The sequence below is a fragment of the Ptychodera flava genome, chromosome 13 (genome assembly GCF_041260155.1).
Source record: "Ptychodera flava strain L36383 chromosome 13, AS_Pfla_20210202, whole genome shotgun sequence".
Classification (NCBI taxonomy): domain Eukaryota; kingdom Metazoa; phylum Hemichordata; class Enteropneusta; family Ptychoderidae; genus Ptychodera; species Ptychodera flava.
This window is the reverse complement of record NC_091940.1, coordinates 37,666,839-37,682,695: the sequence shown is the minus strand read 5'-3', so window position 1 is coordinate 37,682,695 and position 15,857 is coordinate 37,666,839. Positions and strand designations below refer to the sequence as shown.

The 15,857-nt window shown below is 36.6% G+C and overlaps 1 protein-coding gene across 2 annotated transcripts; it reads left to right on the top strand.

Moving 5' to 3' along the window:
• Positions 1-65: 65 nt before the first annotated feature.
• On the top strand, positions 66-10,158 carry LOC139148373 (SH2 domain-containing protein 2A-like). Of its 2 annotated transcripts, none has more exons than XM_070719799.1 (7): positions 66-1,680; positions 2,777-2,883; positions 3,917-4,006; positions 4,256-4,373; positions 4,600-4,641; positions 5,964-6,098; positions 6,388-10,158. In XM_070719799.1, the coding sequence occupies exons 1-7, from the start codon at positions 1,183-1,185 to the stop codon at positions 6,442-6,444; spliced, it is 1,047 nt and encodes a 348-aa protein (XP_070575900.1). In that variant the 5' UTR covers positions 66-1,182; the 3' UTR covers positions 6,445-10,158. The 2 variants fall into 2 exon arrangements, with proteins under 2 accessions (XP_070575900.1, XP_070575899.1); XM_070719798.1 differs by having other exon boundaries at positions 4,597-4,641.
• The last annotated feature ends 5,699 nt before the right edge of the window (positions 10,159-15,857 follow it).

Sequence of the window (15,857 nt, the reverse complement as noted above, 5' to 3'; positions counted from 1 at the left end):
TCGAGAGGTATTCACATAATTGGAGTATTCGTGCTCAAAGTTTGTAACATTTAGTTTGGAAATAAAGACAGTAGCATTTGCACTGCTTGTTAATAATCTTTCGCCTCGTCTTCTCAAAATTTCATCGCGTATTGAAAATACATTGCTTCCAAAACGGAAGTGTATTTCGCATGCATATATTTTTATTTGAGGCCTGTAAACACATACTTACATACCTTAAATGATTTCATTGTGTAATAAGACTTTCGCTATCTTTTCAAAATTTCATATTTCTCAATAAAAACGCCGGTCTGTGACGACAACGACTTCCACAACACACGGATTTGCGTCACGTTTGTGCGCAGATAGGCCTACATGTACGAATATGAATATGAAGCAGATTTTATCCCCTCATCACTTAAGCTGCTCACACATTAATAAGGTTATTATCATATATAATGTTCTAATTCCAGATGAGTATGCAAAACTTTCCCGATACCCTTTACTTATGAATGCTGTACTTGAGTCCCTAGGCTAATAGGTTGTCGCCATTTTCTTTGCCAATTTCATCGGAAAATAATTTTTTTTTCTAATGAAGATAAGATTACAAAAAGTTATTTTCTGTACAACTTCTAAATTAAGTTAATAAAAGATGTATTCAATGGGAAGAATCATAAAAAATCTATAGTCGATCCTAGGCTTATTTTAACGTAATATTCGTTGATGAAAAATTTAATTTCTGCACAAATGGCTGATTATTACAGCTTTGCGAATCGTCATCAACAATTCGGCTTCAGAAAATTCAGAAAATTTACCCGTAAGCTGTTTATCTCATGAAGTTTCCAAAATTAAGCAATCTGCGTGTCTGTGAAACACACCCACGGTATAGTATGTGCGGTGGCATAGTTACAAGTCTGTGGCACTATATGCTGATACGCGAGGATTCACATTTGACCCGAGTGACGCCCCCTGCACACGAACACACAAGGAAGTAGAGTTATACTTATTCTATAAACGTCGTGTATTAAAATTCATTCGCCACAGCCCTCTTGGTTGGTCACAAGTGCAATGACGATTTCCAACCCTCTTCGTCAACGAGAAGCCACGTCTGTAGGATAAAAATCATTTGAAGTTGAAGGAAAGACTTTCGGACGAAGACAGATAAGTCTCAGGTGATGTGTTGTGGTTACGGCACAGACAATCATGTCCAGGTCTTTTGAGGACGAGTTGTCGTGTCCTATTTGTTTCAGTATTTACAATGATCCTCGTTTGTTGCCGTGTGCTCATAATTTTTGTCGCTCCTGTCTCCATGATCTTCTGAAGAACAAGAGAGAGAAAAAGAATATTCTAGTTTGTCCAATTTGTCGCCAGACATTCCTCTTCAAAAATTCTAATGAAATTGACGACCTAAAGAAGAATTTCACCCTGATAGCTGTTCTTGAAAGACTTCAGCGCGGCGGAGGACAACTTGGAGGGAGAGAACGATTTCCCCCTGCAGTGTGCACCATTTGCCAAATGCCATCTGAATTTTCTTGTTTCAAATGTCAAGCATCGTATTGTCAAACTTGTCAGCAGTCTTATCACATACGCAGCTGTACGGGAGCGACCAGTTACCCGAATCGCACGGCCAACTTGCAACGCATACCGGGCCCAGATTCGAATCCAGTACAAATCACAACAGGGGAGCGTACAGGATTTGCGGTGAGTTTTGTTTCGAAACATGATGTAAAACCAAGCGATAAACGCCGCAAACAAATAAGCAGAAGTTCATTAAAACTTTTCTCGCCAGGATACTTGAATGATAAGCAACACCCCGTACTTGCAGGTTAACGTAACTATCGTGATATATTTTACGTCAATGCTAAGAACTGAGATAACGTACTCAATTCGTGACAATGTTCGATATTTTCGGATTTGATTTATAGTTAAGAAATACTTCAAAGAGTTCAAAGGTCAATAAACTTGATAAATGGCATGAAATTCTGTATCGGTAATATCTGATCTCTCAGATGAAATAGTGATATTTTAAAATTAAAATAAATGAATATTAGTAACTATACAGCCTATTTTGCCATGAGTAATGGAGATGTTCCATTTTACTTAATTGATGCCGAATAATGACAAAAAATATTGAGAAGTTGTATCTTGAAGTTAATAATCGTCGAAAGTCAACCGATAGCAATGTAGCCTGCATTTTAAACCAGTAGTATTGCGACACCATGAATCAAAAGAGTTTTTTTGCAAGATGAATTTACCATATAATATCTTCTCTTTTCTCCGTTTCTTGAATTGGCTCAGACTGTTTTCCTTTTTTGTAACCTTTCTGTGTCGGACTGAAGTGAATTATCATGACGTAATTTCTAAGTGCATGTCGTATTTCTGATTACCCATTTAGTGAGTTACATTGAAAACACGATTGGAACTAATTTGGGATAATTGGATTTTCATATTTTTCAAATTTCTCAAAAGTCTTAGGTGCCGTATAGCTGATGGACCAATAATACAAATTACTCATAAAAACAAGTGTGTAATGTAAAAAGAAAAGCAGATGAGATTTCATTTGTAGATTAAATCGACTTTACTTCACCATCCAATTATCCCAAATTAGTTTCAATCGTGTTTGAGGTGAATACTGTAAAGAAACCATTGTTTCCAAATATAGCGTTGACTACAACGCGAAACGTTATTGTCCATTCATATGATTCACTAGATGTAAATGAATTCATGTAAGGCCACTCTTAAACTCGTATGTAAGTGTAGTTCCAATTACCTATAAACTTATTTTGGTAATCGGCAGAGTTCAAATGTCAAAGACACCGGCGCCTTTGGAGGTTGTGCGACAAATTTGGAGTCAGATGTAGTGCTTCAACAATCACCGTGGTTTCACGGAGCGATATCCAGAAAGTAAGGCTCCATAGCGTCATTTTCGCCACTTGGGGGTTTTGTCGTATTTGCGACCGGATAAAAATATGTCATTAATAAATGCTATGATTCAATTTCTGTATACATATAGTATTCACAGTATTAGTGGGTGAGTGTATAATTCAGTGTACTTTGAACGCACATTGTCAGCAAGATTGCATTTTTTCCGACATCACAAGTCTAGAGGGAAGTTATCTAAGTTGCTGTATTCCGAACACTATCATCTTCGCTTGCCAAGGTCTCTTGTGTGGGCAGCTGGATTCTTCCCGGTATTAGTGGGAAGTAATGGACCCGTGCGAGCGGACGATGGAACACCATGAGCGCGTTTGCACTGCTCCCGGAGAGATCCTATACTACCACACAACCAGCCGTTGGATTCCCCAATATTAAAGGGGCAGTCTCCAATCCCTAGTTCCCGTGTTAGTTATTGTTGATATTGTGTATTTACATGGTGCTGGTCCTTTGTTTTTCCATTGCAATTTGCTTCTCGGTAAAGCTGACAAACAACCTCACCTACTCATTTAAGAGGAACTCGTGTCATTCGATTCTAGTCATCACCGAGATTACACGAAATCCTGGAAAAAAACCGCGGAAACTCATCCAGGATATCGCTAACGTGAGTTTAGAAGAAACAAGATTTACTTTGGCAACAGACCAATTTTTTGAAACCCAACATCCTGTAAAAACACACCAGAATACAGTTTTAATATAACACAGTGTAATGTCATGTAACAATGAAAAAACCACGATTGGAACTAATTTGGGATAATTGGATCTTCATGATTTTCAAATTTCTTAAAAATGTTAGGTGCCCTATGGCTGAATGTCTCAATAGTACGAATTGCTCATAAAAACAAGTGTATAACGTAAAAAGAAAAGCAGATTAGCTTACATTTGCAGATTTTAAAGGCATTACTTCACCATCCAATTATCCCAAATTAGTTCAAATCGTGTTAAAATTGAATGCATCGAATTCTCCCCTAAAACATTTTCATTCTAATGTTTCTGCGTCCAGAGAAGCAGAGGATCTTTTAAAAGGCAAACCAAGAGGAAGTTACTTAATCCGAGTTAGCGAAAGTAGACCCGGCTTTTCTCTAACGACAAGGTATGTCTTCATTGTCTTGCATGGTTGACAATAGTAAATTTTGCTGAATGATGTCAATTCTTTTATATCTTTCTTTTGTCTCTTTTGACTGTGAGTGAGACTGAAGCTTCGGCTTGTCAGATTTTCTATCAGCACGTTTCGTTACTGAACGATTTAACCTATTCGGGAATTGACTGTATTGTACAAAATTTACCAAAACGGAAATTCCCTCCCCATGCCACTGACGTAACTCCTAACATCGTGTTTCAGGACTAGAAAACGATGTCTTCATTACATGATAGACCAAAAATCAAACGGTAAATATGAAATTGTCGGCGAAAACGAGCAACACAATAGCCTAGAAGCATTGATACTGTTTCATCAACAGGTAAGCCTAAATGTTCATACAATATTTACCATAACGGTCCAAGTGGACTAAACTTCATGAGTTCGGGTCAACAGACTTTTCGGTCATCTAGACAAATGCAGCTTCTTACCTTCCGATACACGTACAGGCATATCAATACACAATTAGAATCACGGAACAAAGTCTGAGTGGACTCGCTTTTTGAATATTTAATAAAACGTGGCCTTTGACATGTCTATTTCAGAAGCCTCTGCCGCAGTGTGACCTTCTAACAAGCCCGTGCTATCGGGTAGGTATTATCAATAATATATGATCAGAAAAGCAGTTGTAAAAAAATGTTTATTCCCATTTTTATGATGCTCCCATCACATTTTTGTAATAAGCGATATTAGATTGTCCTGATGGAAGAGTTGATGTTGATAAGAATGGTTCATAGTTATTATGGCCGAACGTCGGCCGGAAACTTCTTGAAAGATGATAACCCCCACTCCATTGCTTGTATTGTTTTAAGATTAAATGTTTATAGACATATTTTTATGTACACTGCATATTTCGCACCCCTAGTCATAATACCTGAACACTCCATTCAAGGGAAAGTTTTCCAAGACAGATTTTTTCCTGTGGTCTGGCTTTGGGTCTGCTTATATAAGAAATGCTTTGTTTAAATTTGCTATGTACGATTTTCACATTATCTTAAAAACTGGCAAAGCAAAAGCAGAACACCGTTGAAATGCGCTATCGTTGGGTCTTCTCCCCAATGGATTAATGGGGTGAGCATCCACGGTCTTCGAGCTGTATGAGAATGACACAATTTTGGATATTTGCCTGTTTTGAAATGTAATGTATTTTTCTGTGACTTCGGTCGGTGGAAAATTCCCCCAGGAGTTACATGAAGTTGAAATCCAAGACTGTAAAATTTTCTCTCAAAAAGAAAACCATCAGTCCTGAACAGAACGAAAAACTGCTCAAAATGTTTAAGATGTGTGATCATTGCATGATATAAACAATTAATTTGTTCGTGTAATGAATATGTTGCTCAGCACTTAGCATTTTTTGCGCTGAAACCAGAACAACCTGATGAAAGTTACTTTAAAGGGATACAGTCGTCGGAAAGTTAAACCATGTCTGTCATAATCTACATCGTATAATTTCAATGTTGCAGCTATGATGATGAGGTTCATCTATATATCATGCACGAAATGCATTTTTTCTAAACAAGAAACTCGCACAGGCGCAGTTCAGACGACTGTTTCCCTTCACGTGAATGTACTGGCTACATGAAATTCAATACGAAAGGAAGCTGTCACTCAATACTGTCAATACTGTTGTGTTTTTTTTTAAATTTACAATCAAATATTAATGCTAGAACAGTATGCCAAATTTTAGCATAAATAATACTAAAATTCCAAAAGTTTTTCTTAACTTTCTGTCCGAGTCTGGTAGTAAATTATGTACGGTACAGTTGTGCATTTCTGTATCTAAGTAATACCCCCGTCTTGCTTACGAGCCTTCTCTGCACTGAACAGTCACGTGTTAATATAATTTGCCTTTCCTGGAAAACTACGCGATTGAAACATGAGTACTTACTTTTGTGTCGGTTTTTGATTTCAGTCAAACGTTTGTGATGGTAACAGAAATATTCTGGACTCGCCAGAACACGGTCAGATTTCACAGCGACCTCCGTCACTACCGCCAAAACAAAACGCCAAGTGTAGTGGCCTGCCGATTGATGAGTCACGGTCTGGGGTAAGAATTTTTGATCTACGATCCAACATTTTCAGTATATTAATGAAGTTCAACCGGTTACTCAGGTGGTGTCACTTAATGTGTTCTCATTTCACAGGAAACAACAACAACAAAAAACCACTAAATATAATGGGAAAGTACAGTTCGTGTGAAATACTGCACAGTTTTTATTCCAATCTTCTTGCATTATATTGCTTGTTTCATTAGCCATTACTTATGATTTATCTGTATGTCTGTCTCTGTCTCTATCTCTGTCTGTCTGTCTGTCTGTCGCTCTATCTCTCTCAAGGTTGGTAAGCACGACCGAGGAGCACCTCCGCCATTACCTCCGAGAAAGGCACGATAAAGAAACAGCAGTGACTGCCGATGACCTGGAGTCAACATTGAGTTAAATTGATAATTTGAACCAAAGTGTCAAAAGGGTATTTGTAATGCGTGGCATTCATTCAAGAGACGTTTTGAGTTTTTCCACTTTGTTGACTTGTATTGTTTTGCTGAATGTAAACAATTTTTTTATTGAGATTTGGTATATAGGAAGACAACGATAACCAAACACCCCTTACTTTCATTATTCCCAAATCAAAAGAACTCTGATATAAGACTTTATTGTTAAACTGCGTGAAGAAATAATATTAAAATACATGGTATATACTGGCCGATTATGGCTAGAGATATGTCACAGATAACAACAAACTAAAAATGATTGACATACGAGTTGATATGTTCTCAGTATTATACACGTCCTTCGATTGCATTCTCTTTGCTGTGGTGTTAGAGTTGTTTACGACCTTAAAAACCGGCCAAGAGAATGAAGCGTATTTACAAACTGCAATAGATGTGTTCGGCGGTAAAATAGATTTCCGCGAATATTTAATGAATTTTTCAGGTCAGTATACCAACATTAGCACCATTCACAAGAATATTGTATTTCTGAAATCAAGTTGAATTTGATACCATTTAAAGATAAATCGTTCTTTCGTATTAAATATCATAACTAATATAATCAAGGAATTTCGATTAAACAGTTACAGCATAGTCGATTCAACTATGATGTTTCATCCACACGTAACAATGCAGAGCCACCAATTTAATCTTGCACTGCACACCAGAAAATCACACACGAGGGTAGCTCGAACAGTTGTTTTGAAGTTTGCTCCTAAAATTAACAACCACAGAAAACTGCTGCTTCATTGAGATTTGAATTAAGGTGAGTAATGTAAACCTTAGGAAAATAGTGAAAACCAAACATCTGGCCTGCCATTTCGAAGACCGAACATTTCAAATAATATTTTTTTTTAAATCCAGCACTTTGTGTAATAGTTTGAATAAATCTCTGTAGGGTGATCCAAAGAGACCCCTAAATTTATTTCAAAAATGTCATAGTTTTCGGTCTTAGTGAGTTTTTGCTGGACAAAATATCACTGAATGTAGTAAGGCCTACAGTGAAACCTGTGTATTGTGGTTACACAAGTGACTAAGAAAAAGTATATAGGCCCTATATCGATTTATAATTATAACACATGCTCATTCCATGTCGCAATTCGCCAGAACACGTCATGTGAAAATAGATAACGAGTTCTTATTTGTTCGAAAAATATGACGTCATTTTTCTGAAACTACTTCCCTATTCTCGAAAAAGTGCCCGGTCACGTGACGTTACGCTTTGGTGCCGTCTGCAACTTTCAAAAAATAGCGGGTGATTAGAGCATGATGAGCGCCCGAGATGAGCAACGAGCCTCTGACTAAAACAACATTTTCTAGTTCAACAGCGTAGGAACTTGAAAAGCGCATTGACAGCAAAGATTCAAGTGCAGCCAAGGACGTTATACGGTATGCTACGGACATTTTTGCTTCTTTTTGTTAAGAAATTGGCACTACTGTGTCCGCTGCGGAGAAATCGCCCAATAAACTTCTCATGACATGTACCTAAACATGTACTGCGCAGTTCTGCTCGCAAATGTTCGACACTACCTTGTTCATGCAGAGCCATATTCCTGAGGCAAGTTCTTAAATTTATTCATTTTGAAATGCATCAGTGGACTTTTGGGGTTTATCAGTCTAAGCAGACTTGCGTTCATCCAACTCTGGCTAGGTCAAAATGACAATCATGAGAGAGAATGCAAATTTTGAATTTCTGGCTACATTTTGTCAAATTGTGAAAAACTGAGCAGAGTGACCTACCGTAATTTCTTTTCAAAAGTACAAGACATATGACTAAGATGCTACTTATAAAAGTTTTACAAAATTGAAAATACAGGAAAATTAAAATATTCCATCAAATAAACATTTTTATCTCAGAAATTTTGGATGTAATAATGGCAAATTCGGTAAAAAATAGTTCTATTTATTCACACATTTTTTCATTTAGAGTCTTTACTGTTCGAAGTGTTACTTTTGTGTTATTGTACAATGAGAATGTGAAAATTTCATTCACTTCTTACGAACTTGGATAGTTTTATATTTTGATTTTAATTGATTTTTGTCAAGAACAATGACTTTTCATCATACATTTGTAGAAAATCAAGCATGGCGAACCCATCTCTTTTCTTTGATATTTGATTATTCTCATACGCAAGAATTCAAAAATCCCTGGTAACTGTCAAGTCTCCTGGTCTTCCCATTTGTTGCTGTCTAGCCTTATCTTGTGTACAAGTAGTTTCATTGTCATGAGCATCATATGACCCAAACTCTTCTTCAACTACATCTAAGTCAGAGCTATCTCTGTCACTGCAGGTATGCAGTGACTGCGACACTCCCTGTAGGCAAGAGCAGGGCAGTAGCTGCATTACTTACCATAATTTTGACAATATTTTAGTTCAGTTTATAGAACTGTGTTCTTGTTCTGGTCCCTACAGCATGTTGAACTTTCCAGTCTTCAGCTTGCCAACACAACCCTTACAGGCATAGCAAAACTTCAAGTCCCCTACCCCTACTACCCCTAAAATTTTTGATCCCCCTGAATTCCTCCAGCCCCCCTTTATTTGTAAATGCAGTCTAACCTGGTCTTAAGTTGGGCTATAGCACCCATTTATTACCCTGTCGTGGTCTTGAGCGACTAGAAACACATTGCTATACCCCTCGGCCTATGGCATCAGGGAATAGTGATGTGCTTCTACTAATGCATGGCCCCCTGGGATAATATTAAACAGATGCCATAACCCTTATGACCAGGATGTAGGTGTTTAATATGGAGGTGGCTTTTCTGTAGAGGGTACTTTCAGTGTAGGTGGTGAGATGACGGGTGACTTTAGGAAAAGATGGCAGCAAAAATCACACACACAAAAATTATGAGTCTCTTGAAAATCACAGTATATGCATTTGTGATTATGATGTACTTTTTACAGCAATCAGAATACTTCTTGCTTCTGAGCGTTTTTGAAGAGGTCATTCAAAATCAGATATGCTGACCATTATACACAGGGTTTTGTACCAAATTGAAGCAATTACATATTGCCACTGACCACATAAGGGAGGTGGCTGTCTTTACAGGCCCTTAAAGTTAACATGTATGTTATGTTTCTACAACAAAGTGACCACTGTAGCCATTGGGACAGGTTGAACTGTATGTATTCATTTTATCACAATTTGAAAATATGCAAGTGAGGTCATCCATAGGTATACTAGCCGTAGGTTATTTAGATAATTTTGCTTTTTTTTAGGGGGGGGGGGGGTTTGAGCATAAACTGATGGTGTTTATAATGTTACTATAAATCATTGGTGGATTTGATAAACTCAATGTTGTTGGCAGGCTGACCTAAAGACATGTAAGATTATTATATGGCATCATATGGTCTAACTCTCAGATAGTACTATTTTTAGAAAATTGTATGAAATTCAGCTACCACATAGAAAAATGTATTTCGTTATGAATATCAGCCTTGTTCAGCAGTGTATCAGTACCATGATCAGTGGTTTGTGACAAATCTCTTGAAACCAATATTAAATTAAATGGAAGTTTCATGAATGCATGCTGACACTTTATCAGCAGGAAACTGTCAGCTAGTTTTGACTGTAACACTGATGATTGCTGTGATAATAAAGCTCCGGCTTTCATAAACAACATCTATGGTTATTTTGATCACATGTGTTTTGATATGCAATGCGATGATCAAGTATGTGTATGTGTGTGTGTAGACATAGTACATGACCATGCCTCTGTAATTATTATTCATATCATAATAGGGATTAAATTTCAAGATAGATTTTTCAGACCTGTTCTTGCTGAGCTGCTACTTCACAGATTGTCAATCAACAACGTTTGACCAATCAAAAAACTTGTATCTCATTTCACAGATGGTCACATGACACAGACCAATTAAGGAACGTCTATTAATTTTTCAAATCGACAGATATCTTTCAATATCACTGAAATAAAACAGCTTGTTGTATCTAATCCCTGGATAGGTCACATAACAGCCCTAGACCAATCTGGAATATTAATAGGTGACTGGGATTGTTTGCATTCTAAACGGAATCATGGGATAAACATACAACATGACACTGGTCAAATATTTGTGAAGAAACTATGGTAGTTTTTATACCAAGATTTTGCCAACATTCCAACAATGGCATGCACAGCATGACAAAAAAACAGGCAAGATGTGTTTTGTTTTGTTTTTTTTCTGAAGAGAATAAAATCTGAGAGATCAGAGGTAGCTAATGAACCATTTGATGAAAGCAAAGAACATTCATTTTGTAACATTGCATTTTCTGTACGCTGTAATTATAGCTTGCTGTCCAATTGCTTCGTAGCCATGACAGCTGACATGTTTTATACTTGGATACTAGTCGCATCAATAAGGAGACTTTGACCTATGACATGTTCCTGTTTTACAGACAAAAACAAACAAACAATGAGAATTCAACCTGTAGATGGCTTGAGACATGTCATAATCAAACTTATAAATGCAAGAAGTATTACAGGTTTTTTTTCTATGTATCAAAATGCAATGTTTATAGGAAGGAATGGTTGATAATTGGTTGCACCATTAACAGAAACATTGATAAAATTATCACTGCTGTATTACATAAGTTTTCTAAAGGTCCAATAAAAACGAGCAACTTCAAGGGAATAAAGACGACAGCGAGCACATACTGAGTGTAAGAGCTATGTTACACAGTATAGCCAAACATTGTAAACCATAATTTCAATACAGTTTCCTGTTACACATCTTACAGCATTCCTCCAATTTATGCAAGTATCATGAACATAAAACATCACCAAGTGTTGTTGTTGAACTCATCAATACTGGCAGAACCTGTCGCTGATAACCACTGTATGTGCATTCTGTATAAATTTTCCCACCCCACTGTCCTGAACTTCTAGGGGACCAAACTCCAGTTTCTGTAAAAATTCGGTCACTACAGGTAGTACCATTAACTTAATTCTGCCAACATTGACAAGTTCGTGATAAACAGTCTGTATTGAAAGAACTTGAAACCAACAAAAATCAGCATGTGTCTTTCTTCATTAAAAAAGAAGACAGAACTATTGAAACATTTGTATGATATCAATTTTTTTTTCAAAACAGAACTGTAAGAAAGTTTGATGAGAAGTGTCTTTTAGTTGAAGGTTCTTTCAAGTTCCATCTACAGTACCGAATACAACTTTAGACACAGTACTATACTAGAATATAACAACTGAACGGGATAATCCTTTCAAAACTGCTTGATAAAAAAAAAGAAACGTTGAACAGACTCAATTCACTGGGCATACATGGTGCAAAAAATATCTTTTAAGAATAGCCCTGAGTCCGACATCTTAGTGGAAAGGTGTAAATACCAATGATTAGGCAAAACTCTTCCACTTGATACTTGGTTTCACCAAGGACCCAGAAGTGAGGCGTGCATCGCTCCCGGGTCTGTGGTGTCACCGTAACTACAACAATAGAATTCTGTAGGAAAACAACATCCAGCTGATGGAATGCAATCTCAAATATTGCAAATATCAAAGCTCTCTGAGGTAGCTTACGATCCGTTTCTGTAAGAAGAATCAAGCATTTCACAAATTCTGACACCCAGAGAACACTGTCACAGCCGCAACCCCTGAAAACAGTCTGTGGCACTGAAATATGTAAATTTTTTTGAGCAGTGAAGGTTTATGATCTCTTAGCAGTGAAGGTTTACGCATTGAAAAGTAGCCACAAAGAGCTGATCCATTTTCCTGTCTTTCTAAAATAATGATTTCAGGTCACTGAAGTACGGTTGATTGTAAATATTTCCTCTGCAAAGCCAATTCAGCAGATTATGTTCAGCGTAAAGGAATGCCTAGAAAGAGATTGTGAAAGATCAACACGTAGAGCAAGCAATTGTGGTGTCCACTACATGGCAACTATCATCAATCAACTATCATATGCAATAGTAGAGCAATTCAAGGACCAATAGCTACAACTTTTTAATGATTTTTTCATAGTTTTGTTCAAAGTCAACTACAGTTTCTTGTTATACTCCCAAAAGCATGTTGAGATATACAGTATTCAGCATGTCACCTCAGCCTATAAATGTGTAGATTGCAGTGTATTTTGTTGACAAGTGAACTCTGGTCAAGACTAGAATTCAAATGTCAAAATTAGTATACTGGCTGTTTTAACATTCTTTGGGAAGTAGAATAAGAATTTGCAATTGATATACAAAATAAAAATAATGAAGGAGTTATCAAAAGTGACAGCTACCGGCCCTCTGAGGAGGCAAAATGATGCTTCATCTATTAATTTGCCCTGTTACAAAAATATATACAGAGATGAATATTCAGTTTATTCAAACTGTAGCATTTTGCAAGTTTGTGAAATATTCTATTATTCATTACAATTGAGGGAAAGGTGCTATTGCCCTGAAATCTTCACATTATCTTCTGCCACCATACAATATTCAGACATTATATTCCAGACTTCATTACAATTGCTGTGGTAAAAATGTATTTACCTGTTATTTCTATCATCTCAACATTCTCTTCCATAGACTCCCCTACTTTTCAATTTGTGGTGACACTGGAAAGTGCCATCTAGTGATATGAATGTGAATTCTTTCAGTTTTTAGTCAGAGAAAGCAATGCTGGCAATGCAGATTTGGTTATTTTTGTATCATTACCACAGTCCATCTGAGCCATAACATATAACTTGCGCGCTGTGACAGAATTCTCTGCATAAAAACCTTCCAGTCAAGCACATTTCTGGGTGAATACTTTTACAAATCACAGTAATTTTATCAGAATTAATGCATCAATTAGCTTAAGCTATAAAATCTCATTTCTAAAGGCAAATACAGAACAATAATACTACTTGAGAGAATTCTACTTTTCAACTAGATTTGAGAATCAATTATTGATTTCAACTGGATTATGATATTTGCTATGAAATCTAAATGAACCGGCAAATAAACATAGAACTGTTTAAATGACATACAACAAAACGGTGTTTGTTTTGCAAACGTATTAAACATGAATCCTTGACTAAATGTAAACTCTGTCTTGCTTGACCTGTGAAACAACCACAAAGTTATTTTATGTAACCACAAGTTATTTGAGAAATCAACAATACATGCAAACCATAACAGTCTATACATGTCATGCTGTATTAAGACTATGGAATGTGAAAAGTGAACTGTCCTTCACAAGGGGTTGTACGTTTTTTTTTATCATTGCTGGTATGAAATACCAATGTTTATCTCTGTATTTGCCTGGCAGAAGATAAGATTAGCTATGACTGATGCATTAGAATATGCTGACATGACCTCCCTGACTCTGAGTCTCTTTCTCCCTCCCATCTCACATGGAATCACCCAAGGTCAAGTAAGGTCACATGCAGATTGTTATCACTGATAAAAACACATAGCTCTGCAGTACTGTGCCATAAAAATTTATCAAGTGCATGTATCTCAAAGGGATGCCAACAGCTGTATCTACAACCCGTATTGAACCAAGTAAAGTTTCAAACAGGAATTCCACATTCATCACTGACCTTTGAACTCTTTGCGGCCATGTCTATGAGAATCGGGACATGCAACAGGGCTGTCTCAATTTGTGACGTAAAGTCACGGTCCCTCCACAAAATAAAGTCTAATTAAAGGCAATATTGTATCTTCATGGACATAATCTTGGATCCTCTGGACATTTCCAAAGTTTTGTTTACAGGTATTTGAAAAGAAGTGCACAACTTAAAAGTTGCCACTTTCAGGCCAACTTAAAAGTTGCCACACAACTACAATAAAATGTTCTTTGTTTTTTAATGTTGTAAACAGCTTACCAGTAATCCTGTTTTCTTTGACAAATTACATTTTTATCAGAAAAGTCACAGGGTAGTTTGTGTTTAAAAACCATCACACTGTTTGACGCCAAAATGTCACAATAAACCATGGCAAAAATGAAAATATCTTGTTTCATTTTTTAAATAGTTATTGGCATCCTGAATGACACAATACTTGAAGACAACGACTTTGTGACTTGATTTGGCCACCTTTGAGATGACAGGCACTTGAGATAACAAAGTTTTATAAACATTCTATTCACAGTCTATACTCTTTTACTTTGTAAAAAACCTCTTGCTGGCTGGCTCTGAATTCCCAACCACACAGCAAACTCTCTGTAAATGATGAATAGATTGAATGTCTGCAAAAAGCCAGCTTTGAATCAAATAATATATACACAGAAAAGCCCTATCATACCTGACATGATCAAAGAGCACATAACGTGTTAATATTGAGATTGAATTTGCCACTGCAAAGCTGTACAATTATATCTTTTTTCATTTATCTCCCTTTTCACCCATCTTCAAACTTTCTGCATGTGTTTGAAGTAACAAATTCTCATTAAATGGAATGGCCATCTGCTTGGGTGTACATTGCTGATTACTGCAGGGGTGTATTTGAGCCATCGATTTTGCTTTATTTGAGACTTGCCAAAGTTGTATTATCATTTGTACATGAAAATGTAAGAATATCTTGATTAAGACGGACCTGATATACATTGGCTATAGAGAGTAAAACTCTCCAGGTAGTGTGACACTTGCTGAGGTGTAAAATATGTTGTGAGCCCCTTTTCTGAAAACTCCACTCAATAGAATGCAGTGTGGATTGCCAAAACACAGCAAAGTCAGAATGTTCATATGCTGCTTTACGCTATGGTTAACTTTGAAATGCTATTCTCTTTGCTATATACTCTTCAAGCGTTAGGCTCATCACCTTCCAAGATACCATAGGAATGTGTCCCTATAGACCTTTGTCTCATAAAACATAGGTTGCATCATCCATGCTACAGTATAGCAATGGTGTAGTATAGCCATGGTGTATTTTTTAACAGCAGCTATTTCACCTGACTGGAGAGAACAAGACTTGTTAAGGTTTTTTAAAAACTGTGAAAAATGACAAAATTTAACATTACATATAAAGACCATAACTTCTTTAAATTCTGGGTATATCACAAGGATATTTCCTTTGTAGAACGATCACTTCCTAATCTAACAACATCTCTCGTATTTTCCTACCAACAGTTGACATTGCTGAGGTGCAGTGTCACTTGAAATCATCCACCATACCTCTGTACTGTTTGGTATACTGAACTTGCGTTAAAGTTCTTCTTGTCTTGATTAGCTATTCTTGTATCAATATTTAGACCATATGTCTCTTCACACTGTCTATTTCAACTTGATAACTTTGATCTCTTAAAACCAATAATGAACTAGCTCTGAATTTCCAAATGAAACAATTTGTACAACCTTGCTATCTTTTAATTTAACTTTGAACTGTGTGCTTTTGTTCTGAGGCAGT

Excerpts from the sequence above, each read along its gene's own strand:
- LOC139148373 (XM_070719798.1), top strand. The coding sequence starts at position 1,183 with ATGTCCAGGTCTTTTGAGGACGAGTTGTCGTGTCCTATTTGTTTCAGT. Across the intron at positions 4,007-4,255 it reads GGCTTTTCTCTAACGACAAG|GACTAGAAAACGATGTCTTC; the intron begins GTATGTCTTCAT and ends ATCGTGTTTCAG. Across the intron at positions 6,099-6,387 it reads TTGATGAGTCACGGTCTGGG|GTTGGTAAGCACGACCGAGG; the intron begins GTAAGAATTTTT and ends ATCTCTCTCAAG.